The sequence below is a fragment of the Callorhinchus milii genome, unplaced genomic scaffold (genome assembly GCF_018977255.1).
Source record: "Callorhinchus milii isolate IMCB2004 unplaced genomic scaffold, IMCB_Cmil_1.0 Scaffold2, whole genome shotgun sequence".
In the NCBI taxonomy this organism is placed as follows: Eukaryota; Metazoa; Chordata; class Chondrichthyes; order Chimaeriformes; family Callorhinchidae; genus Callorhinchus; species Callorhinchus milii.
Genome location: NW_024704743.1, coordinates 315,196 through 332,295, shown reverse-complemented (window position 1 = coordinate 332,295; position 17,100 = coordinate 315,196). Strand labels below are relative to the sequence as shown.

At 45.1% G+C, this 17,100-nt stretch overlaps 1 protein-coding gene across 1 annotated transcript in view; it reads left to right on the top strand.

Annotated features, from left to right (window-relative positions):
- oxsr1b (oxidative stress responsive kinase 1b) overlaps positions 1-17,100 on the top strand; it is an 87,733-nt gene that overhangs the window by 32,743 nt on the left and 37,890 nt on the right. Inside the window, exon 6 of the mRNA XM_042332515.1 lies at positions 14,595-14,707. Coding sequence (XP_042188449.1) covers positions 14,595-14,707 — 113 coding nt within the window. The remainder of the gene's footprint in view (positions 1-14,594; positions 14,708-17,100) is intronic.

Below are 17,100 nucleotides of genomic sequence, written 5' to 3'. Positions count from 1 at the left end.
GGGTGTGTGGGGGGGGGTGGTGTGGGTGGGGTGTGTGGGGGGGGTGTGTGTGTGGGGTGTGTGTGTGTGGGGGGTGTGTGTGTGGGGGGTGTGTGTGTGGTGGTGTGTGTGTGTGAGGTGGTGGTGTGTGTGTGTGGGGTGTGTGTGTGTGTGGGGGGTATTAGTGCACAGGATAGAGAGAGTGAGTGACTGACCGGTGTGCGCTGTGTGTGGGACACTCCGGCAAAGCTCTGTGTGTAACATTCTGTGCCTAATGTCTAAGACACTGCCCAGTACATGGGAGGGACACGTGTGTGTATAACATGAGCGCACAACAGATCTGCCCGGTACACGGGAGGGACACATGTGAACCCCCAAAGGTCTACCTGGTACATGGGAGAGACCTGTGCGCGCCCTGTGTCACGCGAGCGCTCTACATGCGCATAACAGGTTTCATAAAGAGGAAAGACCTGTGTGTACTGTGTTTGTGTGCGTGCGCGCGCATGCGCGCGTGGATGTGTGTAGCATGGCACACACCAAGTTCAGTACATATGAGAGACCCGTGTGTACGACATATGAAAACACTCCAGGTCACGGGAATATAGTGTGGAGTATAATGTATAATCTGGACACGCGTCGGTTTTAGTACACGGGAAAGATCTTTAGAACACAGGAGATCCGTGTGTATATTGTGTGGTAGAATATGGACGCACCAGGTTTAGTACACAGGAGATCATGTGTACACTGTGTGTAGAATATGGCACGCAATAGGTTTGGTACATGGGAGACCTGTGTGGGCACACACCAGGTTTAGTACAGGAAATAATAATAATTAAATCCTTGTATCTGATATGGCCCCTTATCGCGCCTTCTTGACATCTCAAAGCGCTTCACAGAATATACTGTAAAATGAATTGACTATGTTTTGTGGATGAAACACCGCAGCCAATCGTGCACAGCAGTGACACCAAAGTTGGTGGATTTAGTAACCACACTATTATTTTATCACCAAGTGATCCGGCCTATCAACTAACAACCGCCTACTTACTGCGAGGTAAACAAAGGCGTGTGGAGTAAGGAAACTTGCCCAAACGTTTCGCCCGGCCCGGGGGAATCAAACATAGGTCCTCTCTGCTTGTGAGGCCGATCTGAGGGCATCGTGTTCGCGGCTACGCTACAGATCTCTGTATACTGTATGTTTTTTATAACATAGGCAGGTTTTTCGGGCTGGGGAATGCTACCCAGCATATGGGCCGCTATAATTAATGCAACCCGTGTAGCACATGGGAAAGATCTGTGTGTCAGCTTGGCTAACTGAGGAACACTCTTGCCTCTTGAGTCAGAAGGTTATGGGTTTTCACCCCACGTTGAGACTTGGAGTCACGGGGTCTAAGGTGACACTCCAGTGTCCAGTGCCGGGGGTGTTGCATTGTCGGAGATGCCGTACTCCGGATAAAATGTTAAATCGAGGCTCCATCTGCCTGTTCAGGTGGACAATACCCTGTGGCCTGTTCGAATAATAAAAGTGAGTTTCTCTCTCCTGGTGTCCTGGCCGGTTATTATTTATTATTAGCAAGAGCAGCTTCATTATATTATGTGCAAGGTGTACATACCCCGGTATGCTTATATATTCAGACCGATATCTCTATAACCTGTGTGGGCATCTACAGCTCTACAACCTAGTTGGCCACATAGTATACGTGTTTAATTTATACGTACATTGTTAGCAAATCCAGATAGTTCTGTATCTATTCATTCTGTCACAATACAGTACAATGCATGAGATTTAGGTTGGGACCATCAGCACAGGCCTCAGTTGCAGTTCTGTGCAAGAGACCTTCTGAAGCAGTTATCTGTGGTTACTGTATATTGTGTGTGAGTAATATGGGGACGCACCAGGTTATGCGGCCTCTTATGCATGAACACACCTACTTGTGCACTGGGTAATTGCAGCCAGCAACGCAGGCCTCAGTGCAGTATTGTTCAAAAGAAGCTGTTGAGGCTGCAAGTTATGCGAGGTTTAGGTTCATTTTTAATATATGTATATATATGTGTGTGTTTGTCTCCGTATGTGTTATGTGTTAATGTTTTATTTTTAGGTTACTTTGGAAAATGATTCTGGGTAAAGAATCAGGAAATGTTGAGGTTGTAAGAAGTGGGTGGTTATTGTCTGAAGCAAATGCCTGCAGTATTAAGTTCATATATTACAACAGCGGCATATCTCTCGATAGTAGTAGTAATCTTCTTAATAAAACATAAACCTACTCTGGTAGGTGATGCAGCATCAATGGGATGGATATCAGGCATCTGTAAATATTCTATTCCCAGCTCATGTGCAAACTCTTGACTGTCCAGTGCCTTGGGATATCCTTCTGACATGAAAGTTGTTGTATAAATGCAATTTGGCAGAGATGGAATATAAGGAGCAGAGTTATTTGGATGCAAAATGTGTTCAATTAGGGCTGTGTGTCATGTTATTTCATTAGTGGAGGGAGCCAGTTGTTTGCCTTCACCCTACTTATTCTCCTCAACTATACCCTTCTCCCTCATGTATTTGTCAAGTTTACTCTTAAGATAGGCCCCGAAACTCTGGAACTCTCTCCCTCAATCCCTTCTCCTTGCCCCCCCCCCCCCCTTCCACCTTCAAATCCCACCTAAAGACCTTCATTTTTCATCATGCTTTCAGTCACCTCTCCCCCTCGCTCGGCGTCAGACTTCTACACTATCAAGCGTTCCAGGATGCTATCCCGCGTGAAAGGCGCTATATAAATGCAAGTTAAATGCTATGCAAATTTCTTTTTGCCTCAAGCACTACTTCCTTAAGCGAATTCCACATTCTCACTCCCCTCTGTATGAAGCAGTTCCTCCTAAACTCACTGAAAGGTCTACTGATTGTCTTATATTTACATCCGTCTAGTTTTGTACTCCTCAACAAGTGGAACAGCCTATCAACAAGGACTGGAGACCAGAAGCAATGTTCTCCCACAGTCCAGTGCAGGTTAGAGTGGTCAGATTGCTAATCAAGGACGGTTGATTCTACGTTCAATGGCTTCTCCAAAACAAAAGAGCTGAGAGATGTAGAGAAGGGGATCAATAAGTGGTGATTACTGCCGGGGAGGAAGAGTGTGGGAGAGAAACTGTCTGTGGAGGTTCGGAGTCTAGGTTTGAATAATGAAGATGTGAGGATGAGTGAATTCACTTAATTATTCAGGGAGTATATTATGATATTTTTACAGATTCGTAATTCAGCTGTTGTTGGGACGGGGACACTTGCCTGCTAATTCGTTAGCTTAGTTAGATTAGTTGGTAGCACTCTCACCTCGGAGTCTGAATATTCTTGGTTCAGTTCCATCTGAATATCGTCATGATACATGGCACGCACCACAATATCACAGAGTGCCATCTTTGTGATGAGATGTTAAACTGAGATTTCATCTGTTTCGGTGGGAATTGACGATCCATGGAACCATTCAAGAAGTGAAGGGAGTTTTGTCCTGGCCGACAATCTTCATTCAATCATATCTGCAATAGCTGTCATGTTTATCTACAAATGTACAGTCTCTACACTTGGCAACAGTTGCCTGTGAAGAATTTTTAATTGTACCTGTATCGAATACAGGGTTTTTATTAATACTGATCCTTGAGATAAAAGGTTACAAACAGTAATAGATTGCATGCCTGTTTCTGCTGATTGCCTGTGGATTCCACTGGCCAATATGTGCCTTGTGATTTCAGCAAGTGCAATCATCCTTGCTTTTGATATAGCAGTTTACCGTATTTGGAATTCTGCTATCGTGTCGTGGAATTGGTTAGCTTAGTGGTTAGAGCGCTCGCCTTGCAAGCAAAAGACCTGTGTTCGATTCCCGGCAGGGCGAAACCTTGGTCAAGTTTTCTTATTCTACGCTCCTGATAATTATCTCTCAAGAAAAAAAATAAAATAACGATTTGGTCACTCAATCCACGACTGTTTGTGGGATGCTGCTGTATGCAATTGTCTGCCGCATTTCGTCCACAAATAGTCAATTCAGGTTACAGTATATTCTGTGAAGCGCTTTGAGTCGTCTAAGAAGATGTGAAAAGCGCTATATCAAATGCAAGGATTATTTTTTATTATTGCGTCATTGATACGTCTCTAAGAACTTCACAGGATTTTTCTGCAAAGTGTAGTGGCTGTGTAACAGTAGGCAAATATGTGAAATTATTACATTTAGAGATTAATTAGATTATTACAGATTAGGGATTGTTATTAGATTTTGAAAGAGATGCGTGGAAGGAAACTTGTGGGGAATTGGATGAGTAGCTGGACAGATTGATTTGCCTGTTGGTATCTGAAATTGTTACTGAGTGATCAGCGGTTGTGACCTGACAACTGTGAGAGGATTGAGTGGTGATCCACAGGTGATGGCTAGAAAGAATGTTTTTCATCCGAACTGTCACGTAAAAGAAGCGGTTAATTTATCCAGCTCTTCGTAGGAGTGATTCAGTCAGCTGGCTCTTGGAAATATTCATGACTCTATAACTGGCTATGTGTTTGGGTTTTGATCAAGTCAATTCTGTCGAGCAGACATCACGCCTGCAGTGGATTCTACTGCTGCATATGAGCCTTGTGATTTCATCAGTCATTACGAAGGCTTTTTCATGTGACTTTTAGAACATGTGTTAGCCGGGCGCAGTTGGTCCGATTCTCTGTTCAGATGGATGTTAAATATGGCATGGCACTATTTGAAGAGAGAAGGGAGTTTCTCTTTGTGTCTTGGCCAACCATCCTTTCATTCGATCTATCGCCTTATCACGTTGTTGAGACTTCTCAAAGCGCGCTTCACAGAATGTACTGCAAAGTGAATTGACTGTGTATTTTGTGGGCGAAACGCACCGGCCAATTGTGCACAGTAATGTCCCACAACAGTCGTGGATTGAGCTCCCAGAATTATCATTATTATTTTTTCAGGGAATATTACCCCCAGAAAGCGATCCGCCAATTGACTAACATTAGATTCCTACTTATTGCTTGGTAAACAGAGGTGCATGAAGTAAGGAAATTTGCGTAAGGTTTCTCCCTGCCTGGGAATCTAACCCGGCTCATCTTGCTTGCGAGGCAAGTGGTCTAACCAATATGCTTCAGGACTCCTTATGTAGTCCTGTAGTCTAGTGGGAATAAATCTATTAACAGCAAGCCTATGAGTGAAGAACAAGCAAGCTTTGAGTGAAGAAATTCCATCTCAATTCTCCCAGCTTGGCTTCATATGACAAGAGTGGTGTAATGCAGCTTAATAAAAGTTGCATCCTTTTATTAACGATTCTACATACTCAAGGGACATGTAATAGGAGCGCGTGAAATACTGATTTCTACTGTGTAGTTTAAGATGACCCATTTCCGATATGCTTGGCTGTAAATGAGACCATCTCCCACTGCTCCCTCCCTTCATCTCAAGACAAGATTTCTCATTTGCCCTCCTCATTCTCTTTCAATGCACTGCTCTCCAAGGAGTGAATTGGAGTATGAGCCTAGAGCATGTGGGGCTTGAATCTTGTGTCTTGAGGACCCTTCCAACCTGATGAATCCTTGCTCCTAGTGCACATAGTTGTTGAATTTGAGTTATTACTGCCTGAAAGAGGTGCTGGAAGCAGATTCAATAATAACTCAAATGGGAGCTCGCAAGGTTATGGGGAAAGAAAAGCGGGTGAGTGGGACTAATTTTGAAAGAGCCGACACAGACACAATGGGCCAAATGGCCTTCTTCTGTGCTGTAGGATTCTAGGATTACATTTAGGGTTATTGATACTCTTCAGTTGAGTATTTGTCCTCTTCCAGCACTCCATCCTCCCCTCAACCCACCACCACCCCCACCACCTAACTACGCCCGTGTGGGAACCTGCAGGTACTGGCAACTCACCTGGGAGCAGCCTGTAGCCATTGACCCTTGAGAACTTCTGTAGTGAAACAAAATGCTTGTAATGTTCAGGAATGTTTAAACCAGGTTTCCATTACAGTTGTTCCCTCCCTTTTGTAAGACTGTGCCAAGTCTATTTCATCTGTTGCATTGAATTCCGCATTCGAGGGGTGTATGAGACTCAAGTCCTGGATGAGAGCCAGTTGAACGTCGCCATCCCATCAGCTTGGTTCCCATCAGCGCCTTCTCACCTCAGGCGCTGATAGCATCATTATTCATGGGTGCACTCTCCACCTAAAGACACTTATGAAACCTTCCCCCACCTCTGCAATAGCCTCCGCCACTATCTTTCCCCTCAGGCAGCCAAGACTGTCATCCATGCCTTCATTACGTCCAGGCTTGACTACGCTGACTCCGTACTCGCCAGAATTCCCAATCTTCCCTCCACAAGCTGTAGATTATTCAGAACTCTTCAGCTAGTGTCTTTTCTGTATGGAGGAAAAATCAACTAAAAAGATCTGTCCTGATTAGTGAACTGGTGGAGCAAGCTTGACTGCTAAATGGCCTCCTCCTATTTCTGTGAACCATTTCTTTGTGCATCCTGTTTTACGGTTGAATGTTCTACACTGACCTACAAACACAACAGTGACTAACTACACTTCAGAGTTTAAAATGAACTTGTGAAGTGCTTTGAGGTGCGATATCAAAAGGAAGTGTTGTAGAAATAAGCGTGCTGCCAACTGAGTCAAGCTTGACACCATGTGTACTAATGGCATTCAACTGATGGTTCATTTTGGAAGGGGAGGGAAAGCCTTGCTTTAATCTAGGTGAGCTGTTACTGCTGGACAGTGACTGTTTTTCCTTAAGAGCTGATAGCCGAACTCCATTTTAGGAATGAACCACCGAGAACTTAATCGCGGGTACTGTAATAGGCATTGTGGAGTCCTGTAGCTCAGTGTTTAGAGCACTCTCCTCACAAGCGAGAGGACCTGGGTTCAATTCCCGGGCAGGGCAAAACATTGGGCAAGTTTCCTTACTCCACACACCTCTGTTTACCTAGCAATAAGTAGGAACCCGGTTGTTAGGCGATTGGTGGATCGATTTTCTGGTGGTAATGATTTCTTTAAACAAATTTGGTCACTCAATCCATGACTGTTTGTGGGGACGCAGCTGTGCACAATTGGCTGCCGTGTTTCGCCCACAAAATATAAATAATTCGCTTTACAGTATATTCTGTGAAGCGCTTTGAGACGTCTCAAAGACGTAATAGGCGCCGTATCAAATTCAAGGATTATTATTGTCTCATTTAACCCCACAAAGCTTGCCATTGATATCGCCGTCTGGTAAGCATTCCCACTGTTTGTCCAGCTAGGACCACCCTTCCCATTAGGGCTTTGGCTTGCTGGGTTAACGGGAGCTGGGTGAGATGATTTCCTGCCTCCAGTGATTGCTCTTCCAAGACCGGCTGATGAGGTTGGCTGTGCTGTCATCACCAATATCCTGAAGTACTATGAATTCGCTTGGCTCAGGAAACAGTCTAGAGACCGACACGGAGGGCTGCTGGTCAGTGACTGTTATTCCTTAAGACTATATTTTGTGAACAAAACCCGGCAGCCAATTGCACACAGCAGTGTCCCACAAACAGTCGTGGATTGAGTAATCAAATAATATGATTATTATTAATCTGTGAAGGTACAAAATTAATTTCTGGTGTACTTTTTCTAGGCGGATGCCAACAGGAATGTGGCTGACATTTTGTAGCCTCAGAACAGTGGACATATTGATTTTTTTTTTATTCATGGCACATAGGTAACATTTCTGTCTTGCCGGCACAGCCAAGAAAGCCCCGTGTGAGGAATGCGCAGCAGCAGTATTCAGAACGGCAGACTGAAAGCCTGCAGTGTGGAGTGAGAGCATTCAGCAGTTCAGTCACGTGCCGTGGGTAGGGAGCAGAGCTCAGACTTGTCTGTTGCTATGACATTCTCCGCACACCTCTCTGAGCTGCCAGACTCCCTTGTTTTTTTTGATGGCAAAGGCCCGTCTTTCATTCCCCACCAAAGCACGTTCCGCAGTAAAATACTTGACGCAGCTCCTTTATGGGTTCATGTGAAGTCCTTCGAAAGTAATTAAAGTCTACGCGAATTGTCTCTCGCTTTGCACAAAGCCCCGAGGAATGTTCCAGGATTCTGAGGTTGACCCCCAGAGAAATCACTGCATTGTTCAGCTTCCACAGAACTCTGACAAAGCCACTCGCTGAAACGTTGTAAGATCAGGAAGTGCCTTTCTCCGCTGAGTTGAATAGGCCATTAAAATCAGATCAGATGAGAGAGGATGTGTTTGATGAAACGTTGGTCTTTATTTTTATGGGGACCTTGAGCAAGGTGGGTGTTAATGGCTGGTTACTTTCTAATTTGAGGCCTTTTGAAAGTGGGAAGTGGTTGTTAGTTTTGCTCAGCCGGTAGCACTCTCTGTGACCATAATAGTAATAATAATATAATAATCCTTGCACTTGATATTGCGCCTGATCACGTTTTTGTGGTGTCTCAAAGCGCTTCACAGAATATACAGTAAATGAATAATTGACTGTTTACCTTGTGGGCGAAACGCGGCAGCCAATTGCACACACCAGTCATGGATTAAGTGACCATATTATTTTTTTTCCCCTAAAGCGTCCTCAGCTTCCAGCCCCAAATCGAGAACTTGAGCTCATGCTTGCGATGACACTTCAGTGCAATGCTGGGGGTGCGGCATTGTCAGAAGGACCGACCGTTGGGTTAAACTGTAACCCAAGGTCCTGGTTACACATTCAGGTGGCCGTTAAAGGTTCCTCCTAGCTATTGGAAACCACATGGGTGTGTCTCCTGACAACCTGGCCAACAGTCCTCCAGAAAAATTAATTATTAAGGGTGTTTGACCGTGTGTATCCACCTCTGCCCCTCCACCCTTCCTGATTCCAAACCCCAGCTCGGGTGCACTTCCTTGACTGCCCAGTGCTTTGGGACATCCGCCCGATGTGAAAGGCGCTATACAAATGTAATTTGCTGTTATTTCGAAGAGGAGAGCTTTCTGTATGCAAAATGGCTACCATTTTACCAACTGAAAAAGTATTTTCAGATGCTTCGTCGTATGGTGCTGCAAAGTACGAAGCTTTATCAATTAAAATTTAGAACCAGCTGTTTGCCAGTAAAGCCTGGAGGTAAAGAGGCTGTGTTAGTGGGTGGCATGTGAGGTGAAGGGCTATTGAAAAGCGAGATTTTAATTTCAGGGCTAAATGCTGTAGCTGCTGTGAATACCCCTTCGTTCATGATGATTGTTGGAGTCTGGCCAAGTCACGGCAGCAGCTGCCATTCTTTAATGAAATGGTGCTGGCTCTTCTGCAGTATGTCCGCTCGATTGGATGTGATACGCCCCTCTAATCTTGTTCATCGCCGTGCACGGCTATGAGTGGGATCCTAGAGTACTCCTGCAAAGAAACCGGCCGTTCAGCCAGCAGTGGTGTTTTCTTTCTCGTGGTGATGATTGATCTTACATTTGATACCGCTCCTCTCGCATCGTGAGGACGGCTCCAAGTGCTTCGCAAGGGATACAGGGCAAGGGTGGGTAATTAGAGTTAAGGTAAAGATCAGCCGTGGATCTTCTAGAATGATGGAACAGGCTTGTGGAGTCCTGTAGCTCAGTGGTTAGAGCACTCGCTTTGCAAGTGAGAGACCTGAGTTCAATTCCAGGCAGAGGGCGAAACCTTGGGCAAGTTTCCTTACTCCACACAGAGCCTAATAATAATCCCTCCAAAAAACCGAAAACAATAATAAATTGGTCATTTTCAATCTACGACTGTTTGTGGGACATTGCTGTGCGCAATTGGCAGCCGCGTTCGCCCACAAACATACAGTCAATTCACTTTACAGTGTGTTCTGTGAAGCGCTTTGGGACGTCCTCCTGACGTGAAAAGCGCTATATCAAATGCAAGGATTATTATTATTTGAGGGGCTGAATGGCCTACTCCTGTTTCTATATACTGTAAAGTTGTAGTGACTGTGTCTTTTGTGGGTGAATGCTATCTAGATCTCGTCTAGTTTAATCACACTGCCTTGTTCGCTCCCCAAATCCTTCAGATTTTCAAACATACTGTCTAATCCACCTTTAAAAAGATTATTTACCTCAGCAATGGTTTGTGGCAGAGAATCCCACATTCCCACCGCCCTCCGTGGAAAAGAAATGTTTCCTAACCTCCCCTGTAATTTCTTTTTGTGACAGTCTTAAGTTTACGCCCTCGTTGCTAGCTCGACAACGAGTAAAAATTCTATCACAAGAATAACCTTGGAAACCTGCGTTGCTTCTCATGTGCAGTGAAATAACCTTATTGTGGAGTCCTGTTGAGCATTGGTTAGAGCGCTCACCTCGCATGCATTCCTGGGAACCTTAGGCAAGTCACCTCACTCCACATACCTCTGTTTATTAAGCAGGAAATAGGAACCCGGTTGTTAGACGATTGGCGGATCGATTTTCTGGGGGCAATGATCCCTTAAAAATCGTTGGCCAGGATCGTTATCCCTGCTTCTCCCCTGCCTTCCACCCTCCAACAGATCGGGTCTGTAACTCTGTCTGTCCAGCGCCTTGGGACGTCCTCCTGATGTGAAAGGCGCTGTGTAAATGTCTTGTTGTTGTTGTTAGTTGATTGACAGATTGCTTTTCCCGGGATAACAATCACTTGCCCCCAAATAATAATAATAATCTGGTCACTCAATCCATGACTGTTTGTACTCTGCTGTGCGCAATTGGCTGCCGCGTTTCGCCCACGAAATACACAGTCAATTCACGGTGTGATATATTCTGTGAAGCATTTGAGACGACTCAACGGCAGGATACAGCATATTCTGTGAAGAGTTTGAGATGTCTCAATGTCGTCATAAGGCGCAATATCAAATGCAAGGATTATTATTGTTGTCATCCTTCTTTCCAGTGTGGGGGGGAAAAAAAGGACCTGAATTTGGCGTCTATCAGCCTCTACCATTGAGAAGGCTCTTCCTGGCTTCAGCGATGGCAGTGTTAGCACGGCTTTGACTCGTGCCTTTACTTCTGCTGCATCTCATTGGGAACTGACAACTGATTCCCGTTTTTTTATAATCTCCCGGTTTGCATTCCTGCATGCTGAGAGGTCGCTTTTGTTTTAACTTGCCGTTTCGTACAGCTTCTTGTTGCATCAAAACCGCCTCAGACGACGAGTTCCCCTGAAGGGCGGGCTCACAGCACCGTTGTGTAGATGAACGCAGCGGCTAATCTACAGATAGCTGCATTGTCAGTGCTGCTCCTGCGCTCCGGATAAACCGAAGGCCCGTCTGCCTGTTCAGATAAACGTCAACGATCCCGTCATGCCATTTGGAAAGAGTGGCTTCTCCCGGTGTCAGGACCAATAGTACTCAGGCTAAAATTGTCATTTACTTCAAGGCTGTTTGTGGATCCTCCTCCTCACCCCACAAGCAGCTTTGATTACTCTTCAGGTCGTACTTTAAAAATGACCGCTTCGACCGCGCCTAGGGTCGCTTCTCCCACTGCTCGCAATCCATTCTCACCGCTGTAAAGCACAGTGCTTTGCCTTACGCGCTTTGCCCACAAAATACACAGTCACCCCACTTGGACAGTATCTCCTGTGAAGCGCTTTGAGACATCTCAACAACGTGATAAAGGGCTATATCAAATGCAAGGATTATTATTATTAAGACTGTATTTTATGTGAAGGACGCTACATAAATGCAGTCACTCTCACCTCTGAGTCAGAATGTTGTGGGTTGAAGCCCCACATTGAGACCTGGGACGCAGTCTGGAAAGACGTACCAGAATGGTGTTGGGCACTGCTTCTTTACTGGAGGTGCGGTGCTTTGAAAGAGACATTGACCTTTGAAGATCCCATGCCGCTATTTGAAAACGGATGGGAGTTTCTCCTGGCCAACGATTCTCCAAATAAAATCGGTCATTCACTTCATGGCTTTTTGTGGGAGATTGCTGCATTTGCCCACGAGCTGCACAGTCACTACACTTTATAGTAAATTCTGTGAAGCGCTTTGAGACGTCCTCCTGTTGTGAAAGGCACAATGACAAATGCGAGAATTATTATAAATTGTCGTTTTTGCTTTGCTATATTATTCCTATAAATAGTCCCCACGTTTTCTGAGAAGGTTTTTAATGGGTTTTAAAGTCTTAAGTACAAGAGCAAAAGCAGCCACGTGTTCTGCTATAATCTTTCGCTCGGAGTGCTAAATTTACAGAACAAGCTTAATGGGCTGAATGGCCTCTTGATCCTGTGTGGCCGATATCTGTGGTGAGGTGAACGAATACTTTAGATCACTTAGCTGTTGAGATTGATCCTTTCATCTGCCAGTAAATAATTGACCACGGAAAAACCTGGATGTACCATCATTAGAATGGGTGACTTCAGCACAGTCCCGAGAGCTCCAGTGTTTGCCTCTGAAAGCTGACACTGGAATAACTACTTGCACTTGTAAAGGAAGAGCTTATATTTTTTTATATAGCGCCTTAGCGTGGCTAACATCTCAAAATGCTTTAGCTTGGCTCAGTTGATAGCACTCTCACCTCTGGATCAAAGTTATGGTTTCACAACAGGACTCTGAGCTCACAGTTCAATGCAGTAGTACTTGAGATATTGTCCACTGGGTGGACTTTTCTACCTGTTTGGGTTAGCGAACTTCGGGCACTATTTGAAAAGAATTTGTCCCAAAGTCCTGGCCAGTAATCCTCCATTCAATTTCAAGAGCGGTTTGAATGAAGGGGACTCCCCTCAACTCATTTAATCTCACCCTCGTGTCCCCTCATCAAGCTTTTTTTTAAAAACGTCCTGCCATCAAGCACTCTTTTTCGAACTCGTTCCAGTCTTTTTTTTGGTCAGCTGGGTGTCTTAACGCATGCAGAAACATCAGCCATGCTAAGAGTATCCAAACCAAGCTGAGAATTCCATACATCCCACCTACACATGGAGATCCCAGAGATAGATGGTTGGAATGCGCTCTCTCTCTCTCTCTCTCTCTCTCCCTGCTTACCTAATTCCAGAGAGTATTTGGCGCGGGTTGGCAAGAGCCAAGGCATGGAAACCCCAGAGGGTAACTGCTGGAGGCTAACCAGCTAAACCTGCATAGCTTGCCGTTGAAAATTGTTAATTACCCTCTTTGTTAAGAATTGTATTTTAAATTCCATTTTAAATTCCATTTAAAATATATATACAGTACCTTCGTAAAGTCTCCTTTGAGCTGTAAATTTTCAAAACTAAAAGAGCTCAGGATTGTTATATAATACTAGTTCTTGCATTTGACATAGCGCCTTATTGGCTGACAACCGGGTTCCTACTTCAGGCTGGGTAAACAGAGACTTATATTATATCAATTATATATTATATAATGATTATTATGTAAAGCGCCGGCCTGCCCCACCATTGGCCGTCGAGCTTTCAGCCTTTGGAACTCCACCCCACATTCCCTTAGCCTCGTCCCCTTTGCCCCCTTCACGGCGCATCTCAAGGCCCTCCTCTTCGACTGCAAAGCGGTTAAGTGGGGCATAATCAGCGCACAGGCACGCAGACTGTGGGTGCTAGAGGAGACACCGCAGAGGGTGGGGGAGAGGGCAGGATGCTCGTTGTGTTATTTACCAGGTTGCACAACCTGGAGGATAACGCAGCGGCTCGCGGGGAAAAGAGAGAGGAAGGGAGGAGATAATAATAAAGGCTATACTGAACCTGATTCCATTCATTCGAAACTGGCGTCACGGCTGTTGGTTCAGACGGGAGATTTTGAAATGGCATCTATGAGCCTGAACCCACTGATGGCCGTGACTCCTGCAAATCTCCACTCACCAGCCGGTGCCCGGCAACTAGTCACACTATCTGCCAGGCAGACTGCAGCCATATTGTTCAAAGCAAGATCCCACAATTGGCCATTAAGTGATGGGCCATTTTATCTGGAGAATTATTATGATCCTTATATTTGATATAGAGCCTTTCACGTTGGAGATCAGGGAGATAAGGAGGTGCCAGGGAGAGCATGGATTTGTCGGTGAGGAGATCTCAAATCGTTGCAGGATTTACTGTAAAGTCTAATGACTGTGTGTTTAGTATTGTTGGTCAGGACATGGGAGAAAGTCTTTTTCAATGCTCTCATGGGATTTGGGAATGTAGTCCCGTAGCGTAGTGGATAGAGCACTTGCCTCGCGATTCCCGGGCAGGGCGAAAGCTTAAGCAACTTTGATTACTCCACATGCCTCCTGCTAACCTAGGAGTAAGTAGGAACCCGAGTGTTAGTCGAGTGTCGGATCGTTTTCTGAGGGTAATAATCCCTTCCCCCCAAAAAAAAAAATTTGGTCACTCAATCCACAACTGTCTGTAGGACACTGCTATATGCAATTGGTTGCAGCGTTTTGCCCACGAGATACAGTCAATCCACTTTACAATATATTCTATGCAGCTCTTTCAGGCGTCTCAAATGCAAGGATTATTATTATCATTATTTTCATCATGCAGCTGAAGAACGGGCAGACGGGACTTCAGTTTAATTTCTCACTCAAAGGGCGGCAACTCCGACAATGCAGCACTCCTGTGGCACTGCATTGGAGCATTGGCCTGGACTGTGCGGTGAAGTCTGCACCTCAGTCTATGACCTCCAGGGCCGTGTGGGGCTTCTCCAAACAATTGGCTTTGGTTGACTGTGTGTATTTTTGTTGCAGGGAGTGGAGCTACTGCTGTGGTTCAGGCCGCCTACTGCATACCAAAGAAAGAGCGGGTCGCCATCAAACGCATCAACCTGGAGAAATGTCAGACCAGCATGGACGAGCTCCTGGTAAAGGAAATCTACACGTTCGCTGCATAAAACAACAACGTGCATTTATATAGCACCCTTCGTGTCTAGGCCATCACAACTTTTCGATAGATTTAGGATAAAATCATTTATTTCTTAAGGAATTATCACATTTGTTTAATGTTGCGCCGGCTAACTAACCTCTAGTTAGATCCTGTTATTCCAGCTGTAAATCAGAAACAAGAGGCTGTAAGACTGAAAACTCGTTTATGAGAACCCAGTGAGAGGGAGATTAGAATTTCTTTTTATGCAAATGGTTAAGGAATATGAAATGCTTTGTCAGAAGTAGTTCTGGAAGCTAAGATCCCACATTTAACGTTAGGTATGTATGCTTACTTCACACGCCTCTGTTTACCTTGCAGTAAGTTGGAACCCAGTTGTTGGTTGATTGGCTGACCGCTTTTCTGGGGTAACAATTCCTTCCCCCTCCAAAAAAAAAGAAAAATGATTTGGTCACTTAATCCACGACTGTTTGAGGGAAACTGCTGTATGCAATTAGCTGTTGCATTTCGCCCACAAATATAGAGTCAATTCATTTTGTGATATAATCTATGAGGTGCTTTGAGATGTCTCAGAGTCGTGATAAGGTGCTGCATCAAATGCAAGGATTATTATTATTTAAAACTGAAGTTGTTTGCCAGTTGAAGGGAAACAGTATGGAGAAATAACTTTGAATTGCAGTGGGTGGCTCCAGTGAGGGAGCTTGCACGAGTGGATGCTTGATTCTCTAAATGCTCCGCAATATTTGTGGGCTCGTTGGGCTGCATGGCCTATTCTGTAATGTCTGATTCTGTGGGTGACGTTTTGCCATTAAAGCCTGAGGGATCATGTGAAAATCCCACTAGGCTGTGGTCACTCCTAAGTGTCAGGTTCTGAATTGCATGCTTTCACCCACTGGCAGCCAGTTAATGATGTGTGTGTCAGTGCTGGTTAATGAAGAGCCAGTGAACGGCGTGATGCTAGGCCTCTAATAGTAGGCTTGTCAGCAGCTGGCTCTCATCTTTAAACAGACTCCCATCTAATGTGAGGTGGAAAGATACTCCCTTCAGCTCTTCTCCCTATCGCCGAATGGATCGATTACAAGATCCTCACACTCCTCTTCAAATCCCTTCGTGCCCAGGCACCTCCCTACATCTCCAACCAGTTTACGTTGTCTGATGTGCCATCCTTTGGATGAGGCGTAAAACCATCTGTCTGTTGAGGTGGACGTTAAAGATCTTGTGACACTGCTGGAAAAGAAAAAGGAGTTTCTCCTGCCTTGGCCGTTAAACCTTCAGATAAATCGCTCGTTCACCTTGTGAGACCTTGCAGAGCTCAAGACGCGTTACATTAAACAGCAGCTTCTCCACAATTTCTGTGAAGCAGTGAGGGGTATTAAAGTGACAAGGAGCTATAAAATGTGAAGCTAATTGGTTGTTAATTCATGCAGGGTCACATTGCCTTAAGTGCATCATACCACCATGGAGTCCCATTAATTAGAGCATTTGCCTCGCAAGCAAGGGTTCGATTCCCGGGCAGGGAGAAGCCTAAGGCAACAACAAGATTACATTTGTATAGCGCCTTTCACGTCGGGAGGACGTCCCAAGGCGCTGGACAGAGTACAGCATTTCAGACCCGAGCTGGGTCTTTACTCCACATGCCTCGGTTTACCTAGCAGTAAGTCGGAACCCGGTTGTTAGTTGGGGTTTTCCGGGGTAACAATTCCTTCCCCCTACAAAAAAAAATAATAATTTGGTCACTCAATCCACGACTTGTGGGACACTGCTGTGCATAATCGGCCGCCACATTTCGCCCGCAAAATGTCCAGCGTCTTGAGACGTCCTCCTGACGTGAAAGGCGCTATACAAATGTAATTTTGTTGTTACATACAGTCAATTCACTTTACAGGATATCCTATGAAGTGCTTTGAGACATCTCGAAGACGTGATAAGGGCGCTATATCAAATGCAGAGATTATTTTTATTCATTTCAGGAAATATTGATCAGCGGTTGCGCTCGTTGCGGTATTTGATTGTTGTAAACATGATCTGTGTCTTGAAGCAGCAGTGGTTCTGACTGGGAGCAGGCCCTTAGATCAGCCCGTTTAAAAACGCTGCTAAATTGAGCGGGGTAACGAACAGAAAGAAGTTGAGGTTTTATAGCAACATGTCTCGCCAAAACGACTCCCAATTGTTTTGTGGGTAGTTACTGCTGTAGTGTGTTGACACAAGTCATTTTGCATACAGATAAGTCCCACAAGCAGCCAAGGAAGATTGCCGGCCCGGACAATGGAGGAAACTCCCTTCTCTTTTTGGATAGTGCCAGGTGTTCTTTAATGCCCACCTGGACTGACTGACCTCTATTCAAGCTCTCGTTCGTGAATGCAGTGTGTCAAG